This window comes from Daktulosphaira vitifoliae, unplaced genomic scaffold, assembly GCF_025091365.1.
Source record: "Daktulosphaira vitifoliae isolate Bord-2020 unplaced genomic scaffold, ASM2509136v1 Scaffold_2, whole genome shotgun sequence".
Lineage (NCBI taxonomy): Eukaryota > Metazoa > Arthropoda > Insecta > Hemiptera > Phylloxeridae > Daktulosphaira > Daktulosphaira vitifoliae.
Window position 1 is genome coordinate 34,826,681 of NW_026099573.1, and position 25,843 is coordinate 34,852,523.

Genomic DNA, 25,843 nt, shown 5'->3' on the forward strand with positions numbered 1-25,843 from the left:
AGGCTGTAAAAAAAAGCTCAATTTCAATCAATGAAGACTATTAGTATGTCATTATACATATTTTAATTCAACTTTTAAAAAAACAAAATTTTTTCCGCATNCAACTTTTAGAAAAAAAAATTTGGTTGGAAATTTTTTCCGCAATTTTTCCTTTGTTGACTGGCCTAGATGTCAATTTTAGACTTGTAATTGAGTTAAAAGTTATGGTAATATATTCAATTTTTTTTTACTTTAAACTTTCATAAATCTTTACAAAAATTTTTTCATCAACTTTAAAGAACCAAAAAAATAGGTTAAAATTGAAAATTTGGACTGATTATTTTTAACATATTAAAAATCAAATCAGTAATAATTTGAAAACAAATTTTTTTTTCTTTTAATTATTATTTTATATATATAATTAGTAATAATATAAAAAATTAGAAGTGATAGAAATAGTCTACTTGCAGATTTGAAAACAACGCGAAAATTTGATTTAGAAAAGTATATTTTTGCTTCTGATGAAAGTTCCTTGTAGTCCAGTGCATTTTTTTATAATAACAAACAGTTTTTATTGAAAATTATTGTATCAAGCCCTTTAAATTTTTATACACGTAAAAGTAAAGCAAAATATAACTTCTTTATTATTTTTATAATTTCTCCGTTTAAATTACAATATTATATTATTGAATATCAATTTCATACTAAATTTAATAATTATAATTAGTATATATTCATATATTATATTTTAAAATCAAAGAACTACTAATCAGAATATAATTAAAGAAATAAGAGTTGATGTTGCTTTTGGAATAATCCACCAATTTCCTACTTAAAAAAAAAAAAATTTGGTTGGGAATTTCGTTCATATTTATTTCTGTTGCTTTTAGTCCTTTCACGGAGCCTTCGACGTAATTTATTTCTTCAATTGTGACATCAGTTGATTCTTTTAAAAATCTGAATCTTATTGGACGGCAAAATCGTGGGGACGAGGGCGTAGGGTTTTGCCATATTACTTTATTATTGTTTCCACACACTACTTGAAGTGGCACAAATAAGCTCAAAAATAAATTAGCATCTGATTCCAAATAATCATCGAATTTTTGCTTGTATTTAGCTTGCTGAGAGCCATCGCAACCCATTTACAAATTATATTCAAGGAATTTCTCTCTCTTCGTTAAGCGTTAATAGCACTTCTTCCAAGAAAATTGATAACCGCTTAATGGTATTGTCAATAAGGCTCTGTAAGCTGCTTTCCGCATAGGTGCTCGTAACTCTCAAACATTCCTTTGGTGGAAAGCATTCTTGTTTTGCTTTTAACAAAAGGTAATATGGAGGATAAAATGCCTTATTTGTATTTCGGATAATTTTGTATTGACGTCTTGTAAGATCAGCCTCAACGAATATTGTCAGAGCTTGTAATGGTGTCAAAGGCAAACACAATCTTTATTTTCTTTTTTTTCGACTGCTTTTTTATATTCGTGAGCTCGATCAGGATGATTCGTTATTTCTTTAAGAATATGTGACGCATCTCTTTTTCCTTGTGCTCTTAAGGTTGTTTGTGCAGCGTGGACAATTATGTCATCTTCGACATTTAACCTAATTTCTTCAGTTTTCGACACTTGGTTCGTTCCCTTGCGGTATCAAAAGTTTTCGTTGGGCGTCCCGGTCGATTCAACAATTTTAACGGAAGTTCGAAAGTTCCCTCTAGCCAAGACTCATTACATTTCAAAAAATTGTCATCCATTCTGTGAGATTTCGCCCACCTTTCCTTTAATTTTGCTTTAAATATAGAAAATCTGTGTTTAATTGTTTTTTAATCATCATCAGTGGTGCCATAGTTCGATAGTAAATGATTTTCCAGATAATCGAGTTTTGCGTCAAAATTTGGTAAATTTTGGTCTCTCATTATTTCATAGAGGTATCTCCGGGAAACAGTTTTCACACCTGATGTGCTGGCAGTTCCTAACATACCGAAAGACAATGATTAGTCAAATGAAAAAATTGACTTAGATGGTTCGGTCATGTTATGAAGAGAGAAGAATCAGAAGCTGTAGGAATAGTTATAGAAATGAATGTTGAAGGAAAAAGAGGTAGAGGAAGACCAAAAATGAGATGGAGGGAAGCTATTAAATACGATATGAGGAAAGCTGATGTGAACGTAGATGATGTAGGAGATCGTGTCAAGTGGAAATTTGGGACATGAGTGGTCGATCCCAAGTAGTTGGGATTAAGGGGAGGAAGAAGAAGAACTTTTGAAAATGTTGCGGAAAGACTGACACTTTTTTATATACCTTAAATTTAAGCTTATGTAATATATTTTAATATGAAAAAAAAATATTGACCTCTGGATTTGTTTTCATGGTGAAAATGACTACCGTATTCAAAAATATGCTATTTTTGTGTTAAAATTCTGGGTTTTGTATTTTATTTTATGTTAAAATACCTGACTAGGGGAGTACACTGATTTTCATAAATATTATCTAAATCAAATTGATATAGACTAGAAAGTTAAACTTATTTAAATTTTTATGCTTTTTTTAAGTAGAGAAAAATAACATTGAAATTCCAGTTTAAATTGCCATTTTTTTAGTCAACAAAAGCGACCTACGGTTGACGAATCGGTAACACTAGTGTTTTACGCGCTTGGGGTACAAGGTTCCAACCCGTGTAAGGCAAGGAATTTTTTGCATTTTTATCTTAATTCTTTTTAAGTTAGAATTTTAAGAAGAAATTTCTTATTCATATTAAAATTATTTTACTATATTTTAAGTTTTAGCTTCGATGCAAAGCTGAAAAGGTATTTTTTTGCGACTATCATTTATTTTTTGTGCTCTAATTTGACCTACTTTTTTCAACGATACGTCAAATGATTACAATTTGTATCTAGTTGAAAATATTACACATAAAAATTGAAAAAAAAAACTCTAATTTATCAATTAAACAATTACTTATCCGACGTTCTACATACAGACAATTAAAATCATTTATAATATTTTCAAAGTATTTATTGACGCATTAAGTTCGATATGATAGGTTTCAAATACAAAATGAAATCATTTTACTTTGTATTTTAATCATTTTTTTTACTGTATTTGTGTGTGCTATTACTATAATATTCCAAATATTTTGGTAACATGTTGCTATATAAATCATTTCTAAAAAAAAAATTATTGTTAATTTCTCCTGAATTAACAATGGATTTTTATATCTTTTTAAAAACTTTTTTTTGATTAGTTATTTTAGTTAAAGTAAATCATTAAAATTAATTAAGTTCATATTTCAATTGTAGAATCTTTTTAAACACCAAAAGTTACTAGGAAATTATTACTATTATTTCTGTTTAAGTTATCTATAACGATAAAAATGCAAAAAAATATTGAGCTTTTCTGATAAATTTATAATAAGTAGTAATTATAAAACTTTCTGACTGCATATTGATCTTAACGATACAATTTTTTTAATTGTCATAAAATTTTCTATTTAATGATGTCAATGTCAAACTTGCCAATTGAGCTAAAAGTTATTTAAAAAAAAAATTTTTTTTTTTACTATAAATTTTAACAAAAATCAACTTAAAAGGATTAAAAAAATTGGATAAATATGTCATTTTCCATATTTATAATCAAAATCAGTATTAATTTAAAACCATTTTTTTTGTTCTTAATTTTTTTTTATTTGTAAATACTTATTTTTTAATAATAAGTAATAATATTTAAACTTAGATGTGATAGAAAAAGCCTAATTTCACATTAGAAAACATCGCAAAAAGTTGATTTAGTAAAGTATATATTTGTTTATGATGAAAGTTCCTTTTAATACAGTGTATTAAACTTATAATTTTGTTATAAATAACAAACATAATTTATTGAAAAGTGTTACAATATTAAACTACTGAATATCAATTTCATACTAAATTTAATTACTATAATTATTATTTTTTTTTAGTTAAAGTAAATCATTAAAATTAATTATGTTCTGAATATTTTAATTGTAGTAATATTTTTAATCACCAAAAATTACTTAGAAATGATTACTATGATATCTTTTTAAGCGTTCTATTACAATAAAAACGAAAAAATAAAAAAAAATTTGACCTACTTTTTTCAACGATACGTCAAATGACTACAACTTGTATCTATTTGAAAAAAATTCTAATTTATCAATTAAACAATTACTTATCCGACGTTCTACATACAGACAATTAAAATCATTTATAATATTTTCAAAGTATTTATTGACGCATTAAGTTCGATATGATAGGTTTCAAATACAAAATGAAATCATTTTACTTTGTATTTTAATCATTTTTTTTACTCTATTTGTGTGTGCTATTACTATAATATTCCAAATATTTTGGTAACATGTTGCCATATAAATCATCCAAGTAGTTAGGATTAAGGGGAGGAAGATGAAGAAGAAGTATACATTTCATCCGTTATTCCAATTAATTGACTAACAGATATTTGGAAGGAGGGAGGGCATCAGCATAACATTGTGTGTTATTAATCGGTTCTCAGTGTTTATTAATCTATTGTGCGGGCAAGATCGATTATTTCGATGATATATCGGATAAATTGAATTTTCTTGTTGAAAACGATCTAACGGATAGAGATTTTAAACTAGTTAATAAATTGATGGTTGAAAAATGATTGAGATTTGCAATATCTTGATCTATTCATCAATGTATAGGATTTCATAAATATTTCGCGTGTCTGAACCAGACGATTCATTTAGGCCAAAGGTCAAGTTGGTAAGCAAACATCAGGAACGTATTATCACTGACAATTTACTACATAGAATGTATTCAATGTGCGGATATATTTTGTCGATAACGAAAAATTTAATCGTAATGCTACTTTTGCAAGATGAATACATTAATGTGAGCCTGTCTCAGAGGAGTCCAACCAGTTGGGTTTTGACGATGGTTTAGACGATGCATTACTGTTTCAGTCAAAACGTGATGACAACCTTGTATTTTCGATGAAAAAAACTGAATTTGCGCAATTGTACTTCATTAAAAATATGCTATACGAGAAAATATATCGACAATTGCTTCATATACATCTGCGTATTGTACATGAAATTATGGTTATACTTCAGACTTCAATTGATTGTTTGGATTTGTTGTAATTTCATCAAATTTGTCATAAGGGGTTTATAGGTACATATCTTGAAAACACCTCGAAAATTATATTCAGCGATTATCCACGCATTAAAATAGTATGTTTAAAAAAATTTGATTTTTTCATCTTAAAACGACGACATTTATCATTTAAATAATCATGATAAGGTGTTATGATTTGTTTGTGCCCGTGCAAGATATTCAGCTGTGTACTACTTCAAACCGGTTATTTTCTATATAAATATAGGTTTTATATGGGTTGATGCGTGTATATAGTATTAGTACAATGTGGTACAAAACAACTAGTTTTTTTATTAAAAAAATTTACGTATATTTAAGTATATACATATAGTAGAGGGTACGGATTTTTACGACCGTAGTATATAGTCTGGAATTGAGTGTATGTGTTGTAAAACGTTGTGTACTTGTTATTGTCGTAGTTTTGGTTCTCGTACAGGTATTCGTCAGATACGCTTTAACGTTTTTGATGAAGAGTGATTGAAATCTTCGAGAACGCGATCGTCCTCATTTATTTTTTATTCCAGTATTACTTAATATATGTCCTAAGAACGGTATTTCCATGCGTATTAACTTTGATTTATTAATATTGATATTCAGTCCATATTTCTTTAATCTTTTTAAAGTATAATCAATACATTCTAAATGTAACTTGAAATCGTTTGCTCGAATAAGTATATCATCTACATAATGTCCAATATTTAAAGCATGATGTTGCGATATAACTATATTCAAAGCCTTTATCAATGCTGCTAGACTATTTTTTAATCCAAATGGAATTACCCTAAAATGGTATGTTATTTCCAGAAATTGAAATGCTGTATAAGGTCGACTGTTTATTTCCAGATGTATTTGTCAAAAACTACTTGACACGGCACCGCCTTTTGCTCTAGGCTGGCGCTCACCTGTGTCTCTCTTGATATCAGCCGTCCAGCTATTAATATGACAATCGGTTGTCTCCCCGCCTTTGACACTGAGATAAGGCCGCCGCCGAATATGGATTACTGATATTGCGTTCTGTTCCGTTACCGACGTATACTTTAACTGGTCGATATTATTGGTTCCGGTTTCTGTTGTCGTTTTATTTCTTTATTCTTTTTTATTAGTGGTAATTGCGATCGCAATTAATCTGCGTGACCTTACGATTCGCAATAAAGATATATATATAAATAATTGTCGTTGGCATAAACTTATATCAATTAATTAATAATTAATTCGTGCGGCTGAACATTACATACACCGTATTAAATATTTAATACTGTTATACATATATATATCTGCGGTAGTGCGCCCGTACCCGTATTGGATTACGTCAAGTGGCTCCCCGAATAATGAATCTAAACCGGCCGAGAGAAGCTAAGGTAAGAGGCTTTGAGCCGATTCAGTTTTATTTCTAATTATATTAGATTTTAGTTTTAACGTGAAACGGTGAAGTCTCCCTACAAATTTAATAGTTCATATAGTTATTTGAACGGATTTCACTGGTGACAGCAGTGAATTTTTACCTGGGTTATTCACAATTACGTGTTAGCGGGATTAGATTTAGCCTGGTCTCTGGGAAAATTTTCTTTTATAAAAATAAAGTCAGAGCAGTTTATCTAATATAATCCGCCGTAAGTATTGTCTTTAAAAGTGTTGGTTACAGTTTGTTATAGAGACCTTATTGATATCGACAAGAAGTGAATTTCCGGCCGATAGTTACAGTCTTTTGGTAGATAAAAATAGGATATTTTCGTCTGACCTTGTCAAAGCGGCCGATTCCCGGGTAACCGTTATTGTTATTGTTCACTCGCTGTCATATCATATACGGCGACCCCGTACCATCTTATCGCGGTACTTTATTACAACAATAGCAATAATAATAACATTTGTTTTCGACAGCAGTAGTAAATTTGACCGTACACGGAGATATTGTTTATCCAGGGCCGCCTTTAAGGCAGGGCACACCGGGCCCGGGCCCAGGGCCTCCTGCAAAAGGGGGGCCTCTTTGTAGACAATTGTTAAGATTTTTTAATATATTTTTTTTAAAAAGAATACTTGAACAAAATGAAATAAATTTATTTTAAACATAAAACTTTACATTAAACATAATACACACACACATATAGATATTCCTTCTACAATTGATTATATACTCCGATTAAACAGTTTTTTACGACATTTTGTAGTCGAAAAGTCGTTAATCAAATCATTAAAATCTATTTCATTTAATAAATTAGATTCCATGCACATGATAGATAAATAGTTTAGCCTGGACTGGGTCATCGAATTTCTTACATCGCTTTTTAAAAATTTCAAATAAGAGAATGAACGCTCGCCAGTACAATTAGTTATCATCAAACTTAAATATATGCGTAAACAAATTTCAATATTAGGAAAAGTAGAACTAATACAATCTTTTTTAATTTTATCAAACAAATCAGGAATTAGTAATACCTCATCATCGTTACAAGTTTCGTTTAAATAATGTTTAAAATGTAAACATTCAGAAATTAAATTTTCCGCTGTGATATCTTTATCATAGATATTTGCCAAGTTTTCACAAGCGTCCTCGATTTGTTTGCTATTGATTTTTTGGAGCGTCGTAAAAAATGTGAAATTTTCATTTAATTTATCATAAACTTCTTGTCTTTTCTTCAAATCAGTACAAACAGAGTCAATAATAGGTAAAAAAATTTTGATTCTTAATTTATCATCGGAATTAAAAAGTTGTTCATTGGAAGGTCCATCGAAATAAGTTAGTCTGGTATTAATTTTTTTTATTCTCTGATTGTACGAATCTTCACTTAATACCGTAAAATTTTTAGCTTTTACTAAAAAATTATTAAACTTATCTCTAGTATCATTCAAATACGAATTTAAAGATGCTAATAGGTGAGTAGCTACTTGTAAATTCATGTTTTTTTTTTGAAAAGTTACATTAACATCGTTTATACGACTCAAAAGATCGTTCCACACAATAGTTAAAAATATATTTTCAAATTTTTTAAATTTTTTAAACAATGACTGCGCTTCGTATTTCGTATCTTTAGCTGTGTTTTGATCTTGTGTTATTTTTTCGAGAACTGTACATATTTTATCATAACCGTTATGCAAGGCAGTTATGGCATCGCAACGAGCTGACCATCGAGTAGTCGAAAGACTTTTTAAGGTTTTATTTTCCGGTCCTAAAGCTGACAAAAGTTGTTGCCATCTATTAGTCGATAATGAAAAAAATGTATACAATTTTTGCACTAAATAAAAGTAAGCTACGACTTCCGGAACACACTCAGCTGCTTTAGTGCCGACTAAATTTAAAGAATGCCCGGCGCAAGGAATGTAAATAGCATATTTGTTAATTTCTCTGATTCTCGCTTGCAAGCCTGAGTATTGTCCTGACATATTCGAGGCATTATCATATGACTGTCCTCTGCAGTCTTGAATATCGACGTTATGTTCATGTAAAAAATTAATTACAACTTCACTTAAATATTCAGACTTGTGTTGCTCAATTGGGATAAATAATAAAAAGCGCTCGATGGGACCTTTATCAGTTGTATAGCGAACTACAAAAACTAACTGATCTGTGTGCGAAACATCGGGCGTAGAATCAACACAAATCGAGTAATATTTCGATTTTTTTAATTCTTTGATAATATAAAAAAATATTTGTTTCCCCATTAATTCAATAAATTCTTCGCAAATATTCGCAGATAAGTATGATGTTATTCCGTGCCCTTTATTTCCGTAAGTCTTAATATGATCTTTTAAAAAACTATCGTATTCGCTTAAAAGTTCTAAAATTCCTAAGTAATTTCCATTTTGCGTTGACCCAAATATTTGATTACTGCCTCGAAAAGCTAGACCTCTAGAAGCAAGAAACTTAATAACATCAGTGATTCTACGAAGAACTTGTGTCCAGTAATTTTTTTCATTGTTTAATTGAAGCGTCATTTGTGTATTTATCAAATTTAAGTTTTTTCTTCTTTTAGAGTACGTTATCAAAGAAGCCTTATGAGATCGACTCTCTTCGTGGTCTACAATACGCTCTGGATGCTTCCAGTCACGAAATCCAAAAAGCGCGAATTGATTTCGTTCATTTGAAAATAAGCGGCAAATAAAACAATAAATATTACCGGTCGATGTAGAATAAGAAAGCCAGTCTCGTTCTACAGTTTCTCCGTTGTGCAAATTGCGATAAAAAAGAGATGAATGAAAAAATCTTATTTTCTGTTTCTCACTTTCGTCATAAATTCTAGCTGATTTTGTATATTCAACATTCTTATTATGAAAAAAAGATGGATCTTTTTGCAAGCAATAGTTTCGTAAATCTTCGTTGATATCTTTCCAGGATGCTAAGTCTGTTGAATATTTTGTAATTGTATTGAGATTTTCAGAATCATCTATTGGTATGAAACAAAAAAATTTTAATAATAAATAAATTAATAATAAACATTTTAATAAAAATTTAAATTTAAATAAAAATATTATATATAATAGTCGAAAAAATGAAATAAATAATTTTAAAAATAAATACATATTGAGTAAGTCCAAAATTTTTTAACAAAAAAATAATTTAGTAAAAACAAAATGTACCTGTACACTTATGATTTAAAATCTCTGAATTCTCGGGCAAAGGAAGCAATGTTTTATCATTGGATTCCGAATGTTCTGTCTCGTCAATTGGCCCAAGCTCATTAGATACGCTTGCAGCAATATCTATGAAGAAATTCCGGCAATAATTATATCAATATATTTAAAAAAACTTTCCACTTATCAGTTTTACCTGCTTCTTGAACACTTTGAACATTAATAAAATTAGTTATCTTCGGCAACTTTGAAGTTTGAATTTTACCTTCTTTAGCTTTTTTTCTTTTTGCTGCCCCGCTAGAGTGAATTCGATGCATTTTAATATTTAAAATCAACAAACACAAACACGAATCATTAAACTAAAAAAAATATCTCGTAGCTTTAACGGCGCGTAGCTTACAACACGTTGTTGCCGTAGAACATGTATAAACATGTTTACCAGCAGTCCGCATTGTTATTGGAAAAACCGATAGTCCCTGCGCGTACGTGTCAAAATAAAATTCTTGGCGCCAAGCTAATTGCGCGTAAATCTAAAAATATACTTACTTATAGTATGTAGATACACAAATACGCGTATATATATATTTTTATATACAAATATATATCTTGTATTTATTAAAAAATACTTACCGTCTATTATAGTGAGTGGTGAAAAATTCTAGATACACAAAAATGCGGCAATTCAGCTATAACTTATTTTAAAGAAAAATTATAACGGTCAATATTACTGGTTTTTAAACAATTTCAAGATTTTTCGTCTCCTTAAATGGGCCTCCAATCTAAGTAGGCCCAGGGCCTCCAAGTAATGAAAGACGGCCCTGTGTTTATCTACGCTATTATAGTAACATAGGTTTGATTATTTAGTTTTGTAAACAAACATAATATTCACGGTCAATATGTCGGGGAAAACATTAGCACAAATGAATTGCGCTGAATTACGTCGCGAATGCGCTTTTAGACAGCTACCATGTTACGCGACGAAACCCAACATGCTAGTGATGCTGGAGGAAAACATACGTAGCGAAGGGAGGAATCCAGCTACGGAAATTTTACCGCCCCGTACACCGCTCGATAGCGAAATTCCGGTCCGCGAACCCGAAGTGGGGGTTATAGACAACTCCACGAACCGTATCTGTGAACCCGACGCGAACAATCAGCGGCCCGGCGTAGCACCTTTACCGGAGGACACATCCGGTGAACCTCACGCTACACACATCAGACGACGAGTCTGATGTCGAGCAACCGGGGGAAATTACACACGCAAGCGGTCAACTAGGCGTGCCATACGTTGAAGACATATACGTTGCCCGCTCGATAGCGCACGCGGCAGAACAAGTCGGGGCGATCCGACAGAACATTCGCGACATTTCGAATAACGCACGGATCGAGGCACGGATGACTGAATTAGAAAGGTCGCTCTCGCGTATGTCAATGGAAAAGCGACAGATTTCAAACATGCTGGAACGTATCAGTCAAAATATGCTGCCGTCCCCACACGTTGATGCACAACCGACTATTCGTCAAGTTAACGTCGAACGAAACGATAGTTGACGCGCAACGCGTTACATTGGGTCCATCGGGAGCGACGGACCCGACGCGACGCGACACGACGCAACATTACACGAGCGCCTCGCGGACATCGAAGCGCAAGAAGCCCGCAACATGAGACGGTCGTACGGACAAGCGTCGCGCACGTCGCTACCACAGATGTGTAGCACGGGTTGGCAAGACGAACATATTCCGCGCACTCATACATATGAGAACGAGCCGACCGATTTTTTGTTTACGCGCCAATCACGGGAGGGGCAATTCAACACAACCGACGGTCGTCGGTCTTTTAATGATTTGTCGCCTACCCGCAGCTCACGGTCTGTATTGGTACCTTACGACGACCTACGCACCGTACGCGCCTGCTTACCTGAATATTACGGGAGAAATGAAGAGGACCCACGGGAGTTTCTGGACAGAGCGGAGGATCTACTCTGTCAGGGCGGTATACACCCAACAGCATGGGTGAATATCGTCGTCCCGTTTTTGAACGACAGGGCAGGTGATTGGTGGCGAGCGATTAAATTAAATAATATGCCATGGGCGGAATTTAGGTCTAAATTATTTGAGGAGTTCGACAATATCGATATCCGGAAGGCGCTCGAGACGGACTTAATTACGACGCGACAGGGCCCCCGACAAACGTTAACCGAATTTATTATTCATAAACAATGTTTGGCCGCGCGAGTAAGTTGTGGTTTACCGGAGTAACAACTTTTGCGATAGTTAACGGGGCTTTTACGCGATGATTACCGCGCTACGATACGGTTAATGCACCCAGCGTCTTTCGCCGATCTACGTGAGATAGCGCACAACGTAGATAAGACCGCGGCTCTTCGGTACGCTCCGCCTCCGCGGCATACCACGCAACCAGCGGCCCGACAGCGAGCGAGTTATGCGAACGCGGACGCACCGCCAACCCCGTGCCGATATTGCGGCGAACGACACTGGCACCGCCAGTGCACAAACAGGCCGTCGGTATCTAGAAACAGCAATCGGCTTGGGGGGAATTAGTCTGCTCCCCCAGCCTACAACAGATCCAAACAAGGTGTAGCGTTAAGCGACGTTTCATTTAAAACGCGCCATGCAGTTACGCAAGTTTTATCCGGTGAAAATATATCACGCAGAACACCGAATCTAACGGCCCTTACGATTTACATACCGTCGACGATCTTGGTACTTTTTCGGCACCGCACCCCTCTTATCGGAATGAAGGGTACGCCGCGGTAAATTCGGATGTAATCATGGTATCGGAGTTCGAACACACTGCCGACACGAACGACAAAAGTGCAAGTCNAACACGCTGCCGACACGAACGAACAAAGCGCGAGTCAGGTGTTCGAAATTTTTTCGGGCACAGTGGGGGAGGGGGTGTCAGTCGATCCGGCTAGTCCACTAATGGCAGTTAACACTGTCGGTGGGCAAACCGACGTCGCGGTTAAGAACCAGCTGCCCCCCGTTCGAACCGTAAACCACCTGAGTAATGGCCAACGAAAATGCCCGCGTAGAATTACTACTCCAGCAGTCGAGTTAGAATTCGAAACTGGCTTCGTCACAGCCCTACTCGACTCACAGGCGCATAAATCGTATGTAAAACCGGTAATTGCTTATAAATACGGAACTGTTTATAAAGGACATACCGACGCGGTTAGATTAACGGACGGATATACTGCCACGACGAACGGTACCGCCACGTTTACCGCCAAAATCGCGGATCTAGAAGTGCGTTTTTTAGCGGTTATTTTAGACGACCTATATTGCGACGTATTACTTGGCCATGATTTTCTGATTGATCAGAAAGTCGCCTGGGACTACTCAGCAGGAACAATACACTTAGGCAATAGGAAACGTACAACCGCTTGTTGGAAATCGGGCGCACGACACACGATCCGCAAACCAGATCTGACGCAGTTAGATATAACCGGCGACCCACGAACGCGCGCGTTATTAACACAGACGATATGTAATTACGCAGCGGTCTTTAACGACACGGTGGGTCGCACAAAATTAATCGAGCACGATATTCTATTGAAAGACCCTACTCCTATCGCACTAAAACCTTACCCCTACCCCTTGCAAATGCAGGAGGTTATTGACGATATGGTAAACGACATGTAGGCGCAGGGACTAATAGAACCGAGTGTATTGCCGTAGTCAGCACCGATAGTGCTGACGNTGCTTATAAATACGGAACTGTTTATAAAGGACACACTGACGCGGTTAGACTAGCGGACGGACATACCGCCACGACGAACGGTACCGCCACGTTTACCGCCAAAATCGCGGATTTAGAAGTGCGTTTTTCAGCGGTTATTTTAGACGACCTATATTGCGACGTATTACTTGGCCATGATTTTCTGATTGATCAGAAAGTCGCCTGGGACTACTCAGCAGGAACAATACATTTAGGCACTAGGAAACGTACAACCGCTTGTTGGAAATCAGGCGCACGACACACGATCCGCAAACCAGATCTGACGCAGTTAGATATAACCGGCGACCCACGAACGCGCGCGTTATTAACACAGACGATATGTAATTACGCAGCGGTCTTTTACGACACGGTGGGTCGCACAAAATTAATCGAGCACGATATTCTATTGAAAGACCCGACTCCTATCGCACTAAAACCGTACCCCTACCCTCTGCACAAGCAGGAGGTTATTGACGATATGGTAAACGACATGGAGGCGCAGGGGCTAATAGAACCGAGTGTATCGCCGTGGTCAGCACCGATAGTGCTGACCAAGAAGAAGGACGGGACTTTTCGTTTATGTATAGATTACCGACAACTAAACGAAGTAACCGTTTCGGACGCGTACCCCATGCCTAATCTAAACGACATGGTTAGGAACATGAGAGGGGCAAAAATGTACACGACTCTCGACTTAAAGTCGGGTTATTGGCAATGCTCTTTAAATCAAAAAGCCCGTAAGTTTACGGCATTTAGAACAAGAAGGGGCTTGTTTCAATTTCGTGTAATACCGTTTGGACTCAAAAATTCGCCTATGATTTTTGTAAGACTTATGAATGAAGTATTTAGAGGATAACTAGATGATTTTGTCCTAAACTGCCTGCATCGTGAACTGGAATAAATGCAAGAAAATCTTCCCTATTTTCATTAGTGTTTCGTCAAAATATCTTATGCATAATGAAAACTGCTTTATATGAGTTATATCTGTGGTTCATCTGCAAGAACTGTATAGAATTCTGATTTTGAAATTATATTTACAAAATTAGATTGATTGAGTTCACCAAATATAGCTATAATTTCATTTTGTATAATAGGACTAGTATACAACTCTCTGGAACTAAAGTTTCTAAATGTTCTTTTAAAATAGTATTACCACTATTAGTACGGTATCTTAATAGACTTCAAAAATTACCATTATTTTTTTCAGGTTCATTTATTTTTATACGACCCCAATTTTTATGTCCTCTCAAAGCTATTTCCCACGAAGCCTAATTGTCTGGATTATTGGTTTTAATTTNCTATTGAAAGACCCTACTCCTATCGCACTAAAACCTTACCCCTACCCCTTGCAAATGCAGGAGGTTATTGACGATATGGTAAATTTCATTCACGATTCATTAAAATATCCTTATCTCATTGTGTATTTAACTGTATTATTATATTGTCTTTTTTTTTTATCAAAAATTGAAATAAGATTTTCAGCAGTTTGAAAAGCACTCTGGTGGTAGGCAGTTTTATTATGGTTTCGAAAAGTTTCAAGGGCATTTTTTAAATTGGTATGAGGTTTTACAACCAGTAACCAACAGAATTATTAGAACCTTTACCAACATTATGAGAGCGCAAAAATAGTACACAAAACTTACAGAAACAACCTTCTTTAATTTTTAAATAAGCCAGCCACTGAAATGTGTCAAGCCACTTCAACTGGAATGATCGTTTAAATTTATTATTATCTGTAATGGGAAAATTAAATTTTGCTTCTGGAATTCATAAATGGCGTAAAATATCAATTTTTTCTTCATCACTTACATTTGATGTAGATTTTACATATAAACCAATATCATATTTCGAGTGACTGGATGGTTGAGTTAAATGGTTACCTTCATTAAAAATATAAATTAATAATAACTTGTGTCCCACTGGAATAACTACTAAAACATATTAAACATTTTTACCTGTTATTTTTGTTTCATTTGATCTAGATAACTGGTTAGAAGAGCTGGACAAACTCAAATTATTATCAACGACAAGGCTATCTATATCCATCTATTTATTTTAAAAATAAATTAAATTTAAAACATTTTCAATTATTTATTTAACGTAGACAACTAGTTACAGAATTTTCACTTTAAATTAAGGTAGAAGTATAAAATATAAAAATATAAAAATATCCTTAAAAATTTAATTTTTTATTTTTGTTTATTCTCTTTCCGGTACACCACAACTCCATTATCATCAGTCTATGTTGTTTAGTTACTCTCTCGCCTGGTATGTTACTCTATTATGTTCTTCCCTTTTTCTAAAATAAGTATTAACCACAGCAAGATCATAAGATACAACGAAATCCAGTATTCTTTCTCCAGCCACATTCTTCCCACTAAAACCATACCCTCTATGTACTCTTTCATATCCTCTCATCTCATTACCTACATGGCCATTCATATCTCCATCTATCACCACATCCTCATTGCCAGGTACCCCTTGTGTTTGCATAGGCACTTATTACATTTAGCACTTTTTCTTCGAATATCAATTTTACGACCATAATTCTGTCACTTTTCCTAGCTACTTTTCATCTCCTCATCCATTATTAAAACTTCTACTAATTCTCTACTTCTACCAGTTACTGTTCCAGCATTCCAAGCATCTATTCTTACATTGTATCTATCTTTCTCCCTTATACTCGAGTCTAGCCTAGAGTTAAGTGGTGATGTTCCCACACCGTTGACACTACAAGCGTTGGGTAGACCTGTACACATGACTGGTGAAACAGCTACCTTACAAGTTGTCCGGCTGGTATCAAAAACTTTATTCCTTAGGCCTTCTTCGTTTTTAACTACTTTCTGTTGTCTCCGCGTACATCCGAGATGGGACAATCCGCCCAAGTTTTGCTCAGGATTCCTCATACTTTTTGACAAAGATTTTTAAGCCGGCAGTCTACCTGACGTAACCTCATTTGTCACCTCTTACGACTGGCAGAGGGGCCGTAGAAGTATTCTTACCCCCTATTCACTGGGAAGGAACATTTTCCAAATTAAAGTTGACAAAGTTAATTTTTTGTGAACAAGTTACCATTTTGAAACCCTTTCTGTAGACAGGTAATCTCTTCCTATCCCCTATCCACGGGGAAGAATAAATACTAATTATATTATATAAAATTAGTATGAAATTGATATTCAATAATTTAATATTATAATATATACGGAAAAATAATAAAGTAGTTGTATATTTCTTTATTTTTAACGTGTACAAAATTTAAAGGACTTTATGCAATGCTATTCAAAAAAAAATTATAAAATAAAAAAACCAATACACAAAACTACAAGGAACTTTTATCAGAATCAAAAAAATGCTTTAAAAATACTTTTCGCACTGATTGAAAATCTGTAATTAGACTTTTCCTATCACTTATAATTTTTGTTATTATTACTAATTATATTTAAAATAATAATTAAAACAAAAATAAATTTGTTTTCAAATTATTCCTAATTTTTAATATTTTAGAAATATTTTATTCAAAATGTCATTTTTAACCTATTATTTTGGTTCTTGAGTTGATGAAAAAGTTTTGTGAAAGTTTATAGTAAAGAAAAGTTGAATTTGTTACCATAACTTTTGGCTCAACTTGACATCTGTAGCTATTTTAAAAAACCCAACCAAAATAAAAAGGGGAACAAAACTCTGCTGTACAGCTTAGAATATGGGCATCTAATAATAAAAAAAACCATTTCTAATCAATTTAAAATTGTTAAAAAAAATTTATTTTTGTTAAGAAGAAATAAGTCTGTTCAGACCAATCAATACTACTAAATAATTAAATACCAATAACCGATTTTCATTACTGAATTTTAAATTATTAAATTTAATCATATATATTACAAACATTTAGTTTTGCAAAAGTGCATAATATGAAAGGACAAATGTTCCATATGAACAAAATCATCTGTTATTCCATTATTAATTTACTCAAGTTTACTACATTTTAACAAGTTCATTATACTATTTCAAAAATGAAATACAAATTAAACTATAAAATAACGGCTTCAAACAATTATAATAAAGATATTCTAATTACAGATGTAATCAAAGTTTGGGATAGTTTGTCAAGATGGATAGAAAAAAATTTAAATAGAGACAATGTGAAGTATTTAAAATAATTTAAACTTAAACGGCTTATATTTCAAAACTCATAAGTCACAAATTGCGATTAATGATATGTAAAAAAGTGTCATCTGTCATATACCCAAAAATGTTGTATTTATACAGAATGATCTTTTGATCGTAAATACTCTATTACTAGCAATATAAAGACAATATTTTAAAAAAATTATGGTGGAATAGTGCGGCTGAAAAATGACTAATAATATACACGCGCCTTTCCTCATTTTATACTTTAAAATCGTCATAATCCCAGAAATACTGATTCAAAAGTTGTATTATCGACCCGTCATTTTCATAATTAGATAAATTTCTATTTTATAGATTTTTAATAATCTATTTTATTTTATAGAATTTCTATTTTCTATATAACTATGAATTCTAGATAAATATCTAAAATGAAAGTTGATACCCTATGAATTATAAGGGATCCTTAAACATTTATCATAGGTGATTCTATAGAATAAAATTTACTTGGCATACGTATCAGAGTATAAATCCTTAAATCTCCCATTGATTCGCAACTTGTTTGAAAAATCAATAGTTAAAAAACCAAGAAATATATGTAATAAAAAAAAAAAATCAGCACAGTGGGGTCGTAGCATAGGTGGGTCTAGTATAGATGATATCTGACAGTGATTAAAATCACTATCATAAAAAACGCTTCGATGCAAATCTGTAGATAGTGTTTAATTTAAAAAAAAAAATTTTGTTAAAATAGCATATTTTTGAATACGGTAGCCATTTGAGCATAGAAGATAGGTCGTCGGGACAAATTTTTTTTTTTTATTTTATAGCACATAAAATAAGCTTTAATTTGATATATGTTTAAAGGACGCAGTATTTTCGGAACATTTTCAAAAATTAAATTGAAAAAGTTAGTTATTGTAAAAAAATTGCTATTTTAAATCCCCCCCCCATGAGCAGGTTAAGTGTTAGATTTTCAAAAAAAATTATATCAAATGAAAGGGAAATATCTAAGGTTTCAATACAAGAAAATATTATTTTTATTTGTTAATTTTTGAAAAAGTTATGACAGTTTTAAGCACAAAAAACATCCCGATAAAAGATGATTTTTATCGCAAACATTACATTTTTTTTTAATTTTCGACAGCCATTTGCACATAGAAGATAAGTTGTCGGGACAAATTTTTTTTTTTCATTTTATAGTAAATAAAATAAGCTTTAATTTGATATATGTTTAAAGGACACTGTATTCNGAAGATAAGTTGTCGGGACAAATTTTTTTTTTTCATTTTATAGTAAATAAAATAAGCTTTAATTTGATATATGTTTAAAGGACGCAGTATTTCCGGAACATTTTCAAAAGTTCAGTTGAAAAAGTTCTATTTTTTATACAATGTTTCAAAGTTTGAACCCCCCCTATATAAGGGGAAATTGTCTAATTTTAATAAAAAGTATGTCAAATGGAAGATGTACTTATAATGTATTTAAAAAAAAAAAAATTGTGCTGATACATGCATTTTTCGAAAAGTTATAGCATTTTTAAGTTGAAAATTAAAAATCGAAAATCGAAAATTTTAACACAAAAATAGTGTTTTTTTAACTACGGCAACCGTTTACATGCAGAAGATAAAGTGTCGGGACAAATTTTTTTTTTTTATTTTATAGCACATAAAATAAGCTTTAATTTGATATATGTTTAAAGGACGCAGTATTTTCGGAACATTTTCAAAAATTAAATTGAAAAAGTTAGTTATTGTAAAAAAATTGCTATTTTAAATCCCCCCCCCATGAGCAGGTTAAGTGTTAGATTTTCAAAAAAAATTATATCAAATGAAAGAGAAATTTCTAAGATTTCAATACAAAAAAATATTATTTTTATTTGTTCATTTTTGAAAAAGTTATGGAAGTTTTAAGGAAAAAAAGGGAAAAAAATGACAAAATTTTCCGATTTTTAAATTTGTAATTTTTTTGGATATTTCCCCCATTTTCGGGATACGAGGGAATTTTTTTCAATTTTAAGGGTAATGTCTCCAACTAGATACAATTTGTGATCTTTTGACGTATCGTTGAAAGAAATCAGTTCATTGAGAGCTGAGAAAAAGTGGAAACAGACATAACAAAAAAAAAAACACATCATAGTAAAATTAATACTTTCTCAGCTTTGCATCGAAGCTAAAATTCAATATTGTATTTATTTTGTGAATAAACAATGTATATTATACATGCACAATTTACTTGCGGTCGGCCACCCTTATCCTAAACTTTCACTTGGCCTAAATAACTGTTGATACACTTAGCACTTTACTGTAGTAAGCGAAAACATTTTTTGTTATTGAGTATTTATTAAACAATACGCCCAATTCGACACTGTAAAGCGGAACATACGTTTTACTCGTTCAACAAATAAATCGCAACTATATAAATATAATAATAATATTAATATATTTACTGATACGTATTTATATTTTAGGGTATTCTAATGAAAGGAATCGGATACTTAACTATAGCTCAATGGGAGATAAATATTGGTAAAGGATATCCATTTACCATTAGAAAGCCTGTATTTGTTGTTGATGAAAAATTAACGAAAGATTATTGTTTAAAACGGAAACGACCTTACAATTCGGGGAAGGTAATGCTTAATTAAGAGTCTGTCAATGAAACGAGATAATTTAATTAATGTAATTTACATAATTAATAATATAAGACACATTACACAGTTCAATAGAAAAAACCCAGAAGAGAAGTCGCCTTATAGTAGGTAAAAATATAGATAATATATGATGTTGATAATAATACTTTAATACTTTAAAAAAAATCACTTCCATGAGATTCAGGATAATTTGCATACTTGTAACTTAAAAATGTTTTTGTTTTCAAATTTCACTCAAATATTAAATTATTTGCTTAGTTAAAAATAATGTATTTTAGCTTTGATGAGAATCTAATAAAGTGTTAATTTAACACCTTAAAAACTTGTGTATTTTAGAATCGATGCAAAGCCGAGAAAGATATAAATTTCTTTCAATGGTATATCAAACGATTATAAATTATATTTAGTCATAGATTAGAAATTCCCTCGTTCTCCGTAAATGGGGGAATTCCCCAAAAAAATAATAATTTTCAATATTTTTTTTAACCTTCTTTTTTCTTAAAACTGCCATAAGTTTTTTAATAATGAACAAATCAACATAATTTTTTTAATAGATACAATAACTATTTATCTACCATTTAGTATATTTTCTGTGAAAATTTACCTTTTATATTCCCAAAGGGAAGTTTTAAAATGGCAACTTTACACCTTAACTTTTGAAAATGTTCCGGAAATACTGACACTTTTATATACATCTTAAATTAAATTTTATGTAATATACTTTTATATAAAAAAAAAAATCCAACACCGTGGGGTCGCGGCACACTAGGGACGTGGCATAGTTGAGTCCAGTATAGATTTAATCTGACAGTGATTAAAATTACTATCATAAAAAAAAACACTATTTTAAAGCACATCGAACTAAAAATTTAAAAATAATTTTTAAAATAAGCTTAAAACAATAATGAACGAAAAATACTAGTATTATTGTGATAAAAGCTTGGGTGCTTTGTGCCATATTTTTCGTATATTTTTAACCACTGTTTTTACATCTTTAGGCACCATAAGAACGTTTCACAAGATTTCGTTACTATTAACTGCAAAATTATTTTTACAATTATAATTGTAATAACTTGATAATTATTAAAGTATTATAAATAAAATGTAACCGTATTATCCATTAAAGTTTCTATAAATTCTACACAATCTCGTTGTTAATTTACACAAGAAGTCATGTTGTTTATTGTCATTAACATATTTTCTTATTTTAAATGTAGCAGTCACTTTATTTGCTTCATAGCTAATAAGCTGTTGGACACTTATAGACACTTTAGATATTTACCTATCATTTAAAATATTTTTTTATAAATATTAAAATACGTTTGAACTACAAAATTAAATAATTTTACTATTACCAGTTTATAATATTCCACATTTTGGTAATATGTTAATATTTAATATGGTAAAACGTTTTTACAATTATAAATTTTATTATACGCTCAATTTAGTAGATTTTTTTAATAATATTTTGATTAGTTTCTTTAGTTAAAGTAAATCATTAAAATAAATTATGTTCTGAATATTTCATTGGTAAAATCTTTTTAAAAACCAAAATTTAATTAGAAATGATAACTATAATTTCTATTTAAGTTATCTATTACGATAAAAATGCAAAAAATCGAGCTTTTCTGATAAATTATAGTAAATAGTAATTATAAAATTTCCTGACTAAATATTAATTTTAACAATAATATTTTTTTTAATTTTCATAAAATAGCTAATAAGCTGTTATTCCAATTTTTCTCCAATATCACGTTTATGAATCGCAATTATATATAGTTTGAATAACAGAGCACGCATAGCATATTTTCAAAGCAACTGGCTTGCTTTAAAAGTCAATTTTTTTTTTAAAAATTAAGATTTTAGTGACAAAATATTTGATATATCAAAATATATTTTTGAGACTGACCTAAGTAGTAGAAACAGTAGGTTATTTTAATGTAATAGTCCTCGAAGGTTATGGTGTATTATAAAATAAAAAGGCGTTTTGAAATTTCAAATAAGATTTTCTCAGTTTTTAAAAAAATTATTTTCTTTATTTTTTTTTGTGTATTTCAGATATTATTAGTATTGTTAGCTAATTTTTGGGTATAAATTATCTTAAAAAAATTTATAGTAACATAATTTGATATATATTAATAGTATTGTGATATTTTACAACTGTAGATTCATCAACATAAATTAAATCTATTATCAGTTTCTAAAGATTATGGATTAGATGTTAATATGGTCACTCATTGTTATAAAGAAGTGATAACAGCGTTTAGAAAGTTATTGTATGAAGAGAAAAACTGTGAACTTCCTTTTCCTAGAATTGGGAAGTTACAAGTAAAAAACAAAAAGATCACTATGAAGTTTTATCTAGAATTTTTGGAAAAACAAAATGAAAATTTAATTAATAGCACAGAAGCAAAAAAAAAAAAGTATTATGAAACCTGTTATCATCCTCGTCGGGACCAAAAACGATATAAACTAAATAATAGTGTAGGTTTTTTTATGAATTTTTTTTTTTAATTAACAAAATTTACGAATTTATTTTAGGAAAGACCTTATACAGGAAATTCCATTATTTCAAGGCCAGCTTCGTCGTTATCACAGTATAAACCGGGATCTGGCTATGAACGTGTACTACCAATACTTAATGCAAATTCAATCAGACCTAGCTCAAGACAATCAGTAGAGTCGTTTGGAAGAATCAGCAGACCTTCCTCTCGGCTTTCAATATATTCTCGCGAGTCGAATAGATCTCTATCAAGATTAACTACTTACGAAGGAGAACAAAAAAAGCCTTTATCTAGATCATCTATTCGATCCAACCAAACGAATATGAAACATAGACCCTCGTCTCAAAATTCTAATAATTCGTATAGATTATTAAGACAGGAAACTTGTAGACCTTCTATTGATTTGGATAAGCAGTCTATTAATAAAAAGCCTAGTATTGATGTATCATCAGAGAAATCTACTCTACCCAATTGTTCAAATGATATGGACAAAAAAGATTTACCTAATCAAAAATATTTAGAAAATATTGACGACAACTACCTAAACTTTACAGAGAGAGTAGCTGGTTAGTAAAAATTGTCAACCCAAAATATTAATTATACGATCTATAACTTTCATATGACAATATATATTTTATTTAGCATACAGTACACCCAAAGAAAAACCTCAATCAATTTTGATAGAGAAATTTTATCGAGGGTTTATGATAATGTTTTATTAATAGGAACAAAATAATTATTCTTATGAATAATTATTGTTCAAGATAAGAAAAAAAATCATATTGATAAATATATCATAGATTCAATAGTAATGATATATTTATCAAATTGAACAATGAATTTATTATATAGATCGAGGTTTTTCTCTGGGTGTACAGGACAAAAATTTATATACACATATGGAAATGTTAATTTAGATTTTTTGTATTTACTTTTAGCTTCGATGCGAATCTGAGAATGTATTAATTTTACTATGATNTTAATTTAGATTTTTTGTATTTACTTTTAGCTTCGATGCGAATCTGAGAATGTATTAATTTTACTATGATGTGTTTTTTTTTTGTGTATGTTACCACTTTTTCTCAGCTCTCACCGAATCGATTTCTTTCAACAATATGTTAATAAAAAATTACAAATCGTATCTAGTCGAAGAAATTAACCTCGAAAATTGAAATAATTTCCCTCGTTACCAGTAAATAGGGGATATCTCCAAAAAAATTACAAATTTAAAAATTGCTAATTTTTTCAATTTTTTTACTTAAAACTACATAACTCTTTCCAAAATGACCAAATCAATGTAATTTTTATTTATAGATGCATGATGTCTTTACCTATCAATGATATATTTTTTTTATAAATCTGACCCTTTACCTGATCACAGGAAGGGATTAAAAAATAACAACTTTTTTATAAAAAATTAACTCTTGAAAGTAACACTTTTATATATATCTTAAATTAATCTTTATGTAATATTCTTTATTATGGAAAAAAAAATTTCGGATTTTATTATGTCTTCACGGTGAAAATGTATACTGTGTGCTATTTTTGTTTTAAAATTCTCGATTTTACATCTTATATTTTTAACTTTATAATACTATAACTTTTCGAAAATTGTATAGATCATTATAATTTGTTTAAGATAAGTACTATTTATATTTTTCGTTTATGTGACATACTTTTTTTTTGAATAGGACCATAACCCTTTATACAGGGGAGAGGGTTCAAAACTTAAAAATGCATATAGAAAAAAGAAATTAATTTTTGAATGTGTTTCGAAAACAACGACACTTTTATATATATATATATATATATTAAATTAAAGCTTATAATATTTACGTTATATCTGAAACTATATTTTTAGAAAACCTAGCTTTTCTTAACCTATTTCAAATAAATACAATACCCAATTGCTATGGTTCAATACTTAATCTTATTTTATCCAATTCCAATTCTCATGTTATATCTTTAAATACGGATGCTATAGTTCCTGTAGATAATTATCATCCTCCTATTAATGTTAGTTACACTCAGCCAAACTCACACTCTACCCTATCTTTTGTCAAGGAAATATACGACTGGCATAGAGATGATTATTATAATATTTAATTTTTCCTAGATTCAAACAACTGGATTGAGTTTTTCAAATCCAGTAATAATATTTCAGTAATTACAGAGAACTTTTATTCGCTCCTATTTTATGCTATAGATTCTTTTATTCCTAAGAAAAAATATTTCAAATCTAAATTTCTCTGTTGGTTTTCTAAAAACTCAATAAAACTTATCAAACTAAAAAAAAAACCAACATGCTATTTTTAAATTGTCTAACTCGCACTATAATTATTTAAAATTCTCTCCATACGTGCCCAATGTAAAATTTTAAGCAGACTTGATTACTCCCGATATTTAAACCATATTCAAAAATCTTTTAAATACCATCCTAAGAAATTTTGATCTTTCATTAATAACCTTAAAAAGTGACCCGGTCAGCCTAACTCAATGTCTTTTAACCAAACTAAAGCTGAAAATGGCCAAGATATATTTAGTCAGTACTTTTCTTCAGTCTATAAAGATATAGCTTCAACTAATATTAACATTCAATCTAATAAAATTCAGTCTATTAATTCGTTAAATATACTATCAATTGAACTCCTTGACGTATTCAATGAACTAGATACTCTTTCGCATAAAAATGCTATTGGTCCTGATGGACTCTATCCTATATTTTTATTTAACTGCAGATTCATGCTCTCTCCACCTATTACAAATCTATTCAATATTTCTTTTAACAGCGACTCATGTCCAGCACTTTGGAAATCTACATATATCAATCCAATTCTCATAAAAGAAAATAATTCATTAATTTCAAATTATCGACCCATATCAATAATTTCAATCATACCAAAAATATTTTCCAAAATAATAAATAATAAGCTTACACCAATGTTTAAAAATATTCTGATATCTCAATAACATGGATTTAGAAATAATAAATCATCATCTCTTACTAATTTAATAACTATAAAACATCATATAATAAAATCATCAAACTGATGTTGTTTATACTGATTTTGAAAAAGCCTTTGTTAGAGTTAACTACGTTTTATTAATTAATAAATTACATAAAATAG

The 25,843-nt window shown here is 31.0% G+C and overlaps 2 protein-coding genes across 2 annotated transcripts in view; one reads left to right on the plus strand and one right to left on the minus strand.

The window, feature by feature from the left end:
• Nucleotides 1–7,159: 7,159 nt before the first annotated feature.
• Nucleotides 7,160–10,513, minus strand: LOC126899796 (zinc finger MYM-type protein 1-like). Its single transcript, XM_050675002.1, has 3 exons — nucleotides 9,888–10,513; nucleotides 9,698–9,820; nucleotides 7,160–9,504 (listed from the first exon to the last, which is right to left on the minus strand). Exons 1-3 carry the CDS (start codon nucleotides 10,006–10,008, stop codon nucleotides 7,250–7,252), a joined length of 2,499 nt encoding a protein of 832 aa, XP_050530959.1. The 5' UTR covers nucleotides 10,009–10,513; the 3' UTR covers nucleotides 7,160–7,249.
• A 6,620-nt stretch (nucleotides 10,514–17,133) lies between these two features.
• LOC126898184 (uncharacterized) overlaps nucleotides 17,134–25,843 on the plus strand; it is a 34,983-nt gene continuing 26,273 nt past the window's right edge. The window contains exons 1-5 of the mRNA XM_050672124.1: nucleotides 17,134–17,137; nucleotides 17,511–17,572; nucleotides 20,029–20,190; nucleotides 22,378–22,695; nucleotides 22,753–23,281. Of these exons, the coding sequence (XP_050528081.1) occupies nucleotides 17,134–17,137; nucleotides 17,511–17,572; nucleotides 20,029–20,190; nucleotides 22,378–22,695; nucleotides 22,753–23,281 (1,075 nt within the window). The remainder of the gene's footprint in view (nucleotides 17,138–17,510; nucleotides 17,573–20,028; nucleotides 20,191–22,377; nucleotides 22,696–22,752; nucleotides 23,282–25,843) is intronic.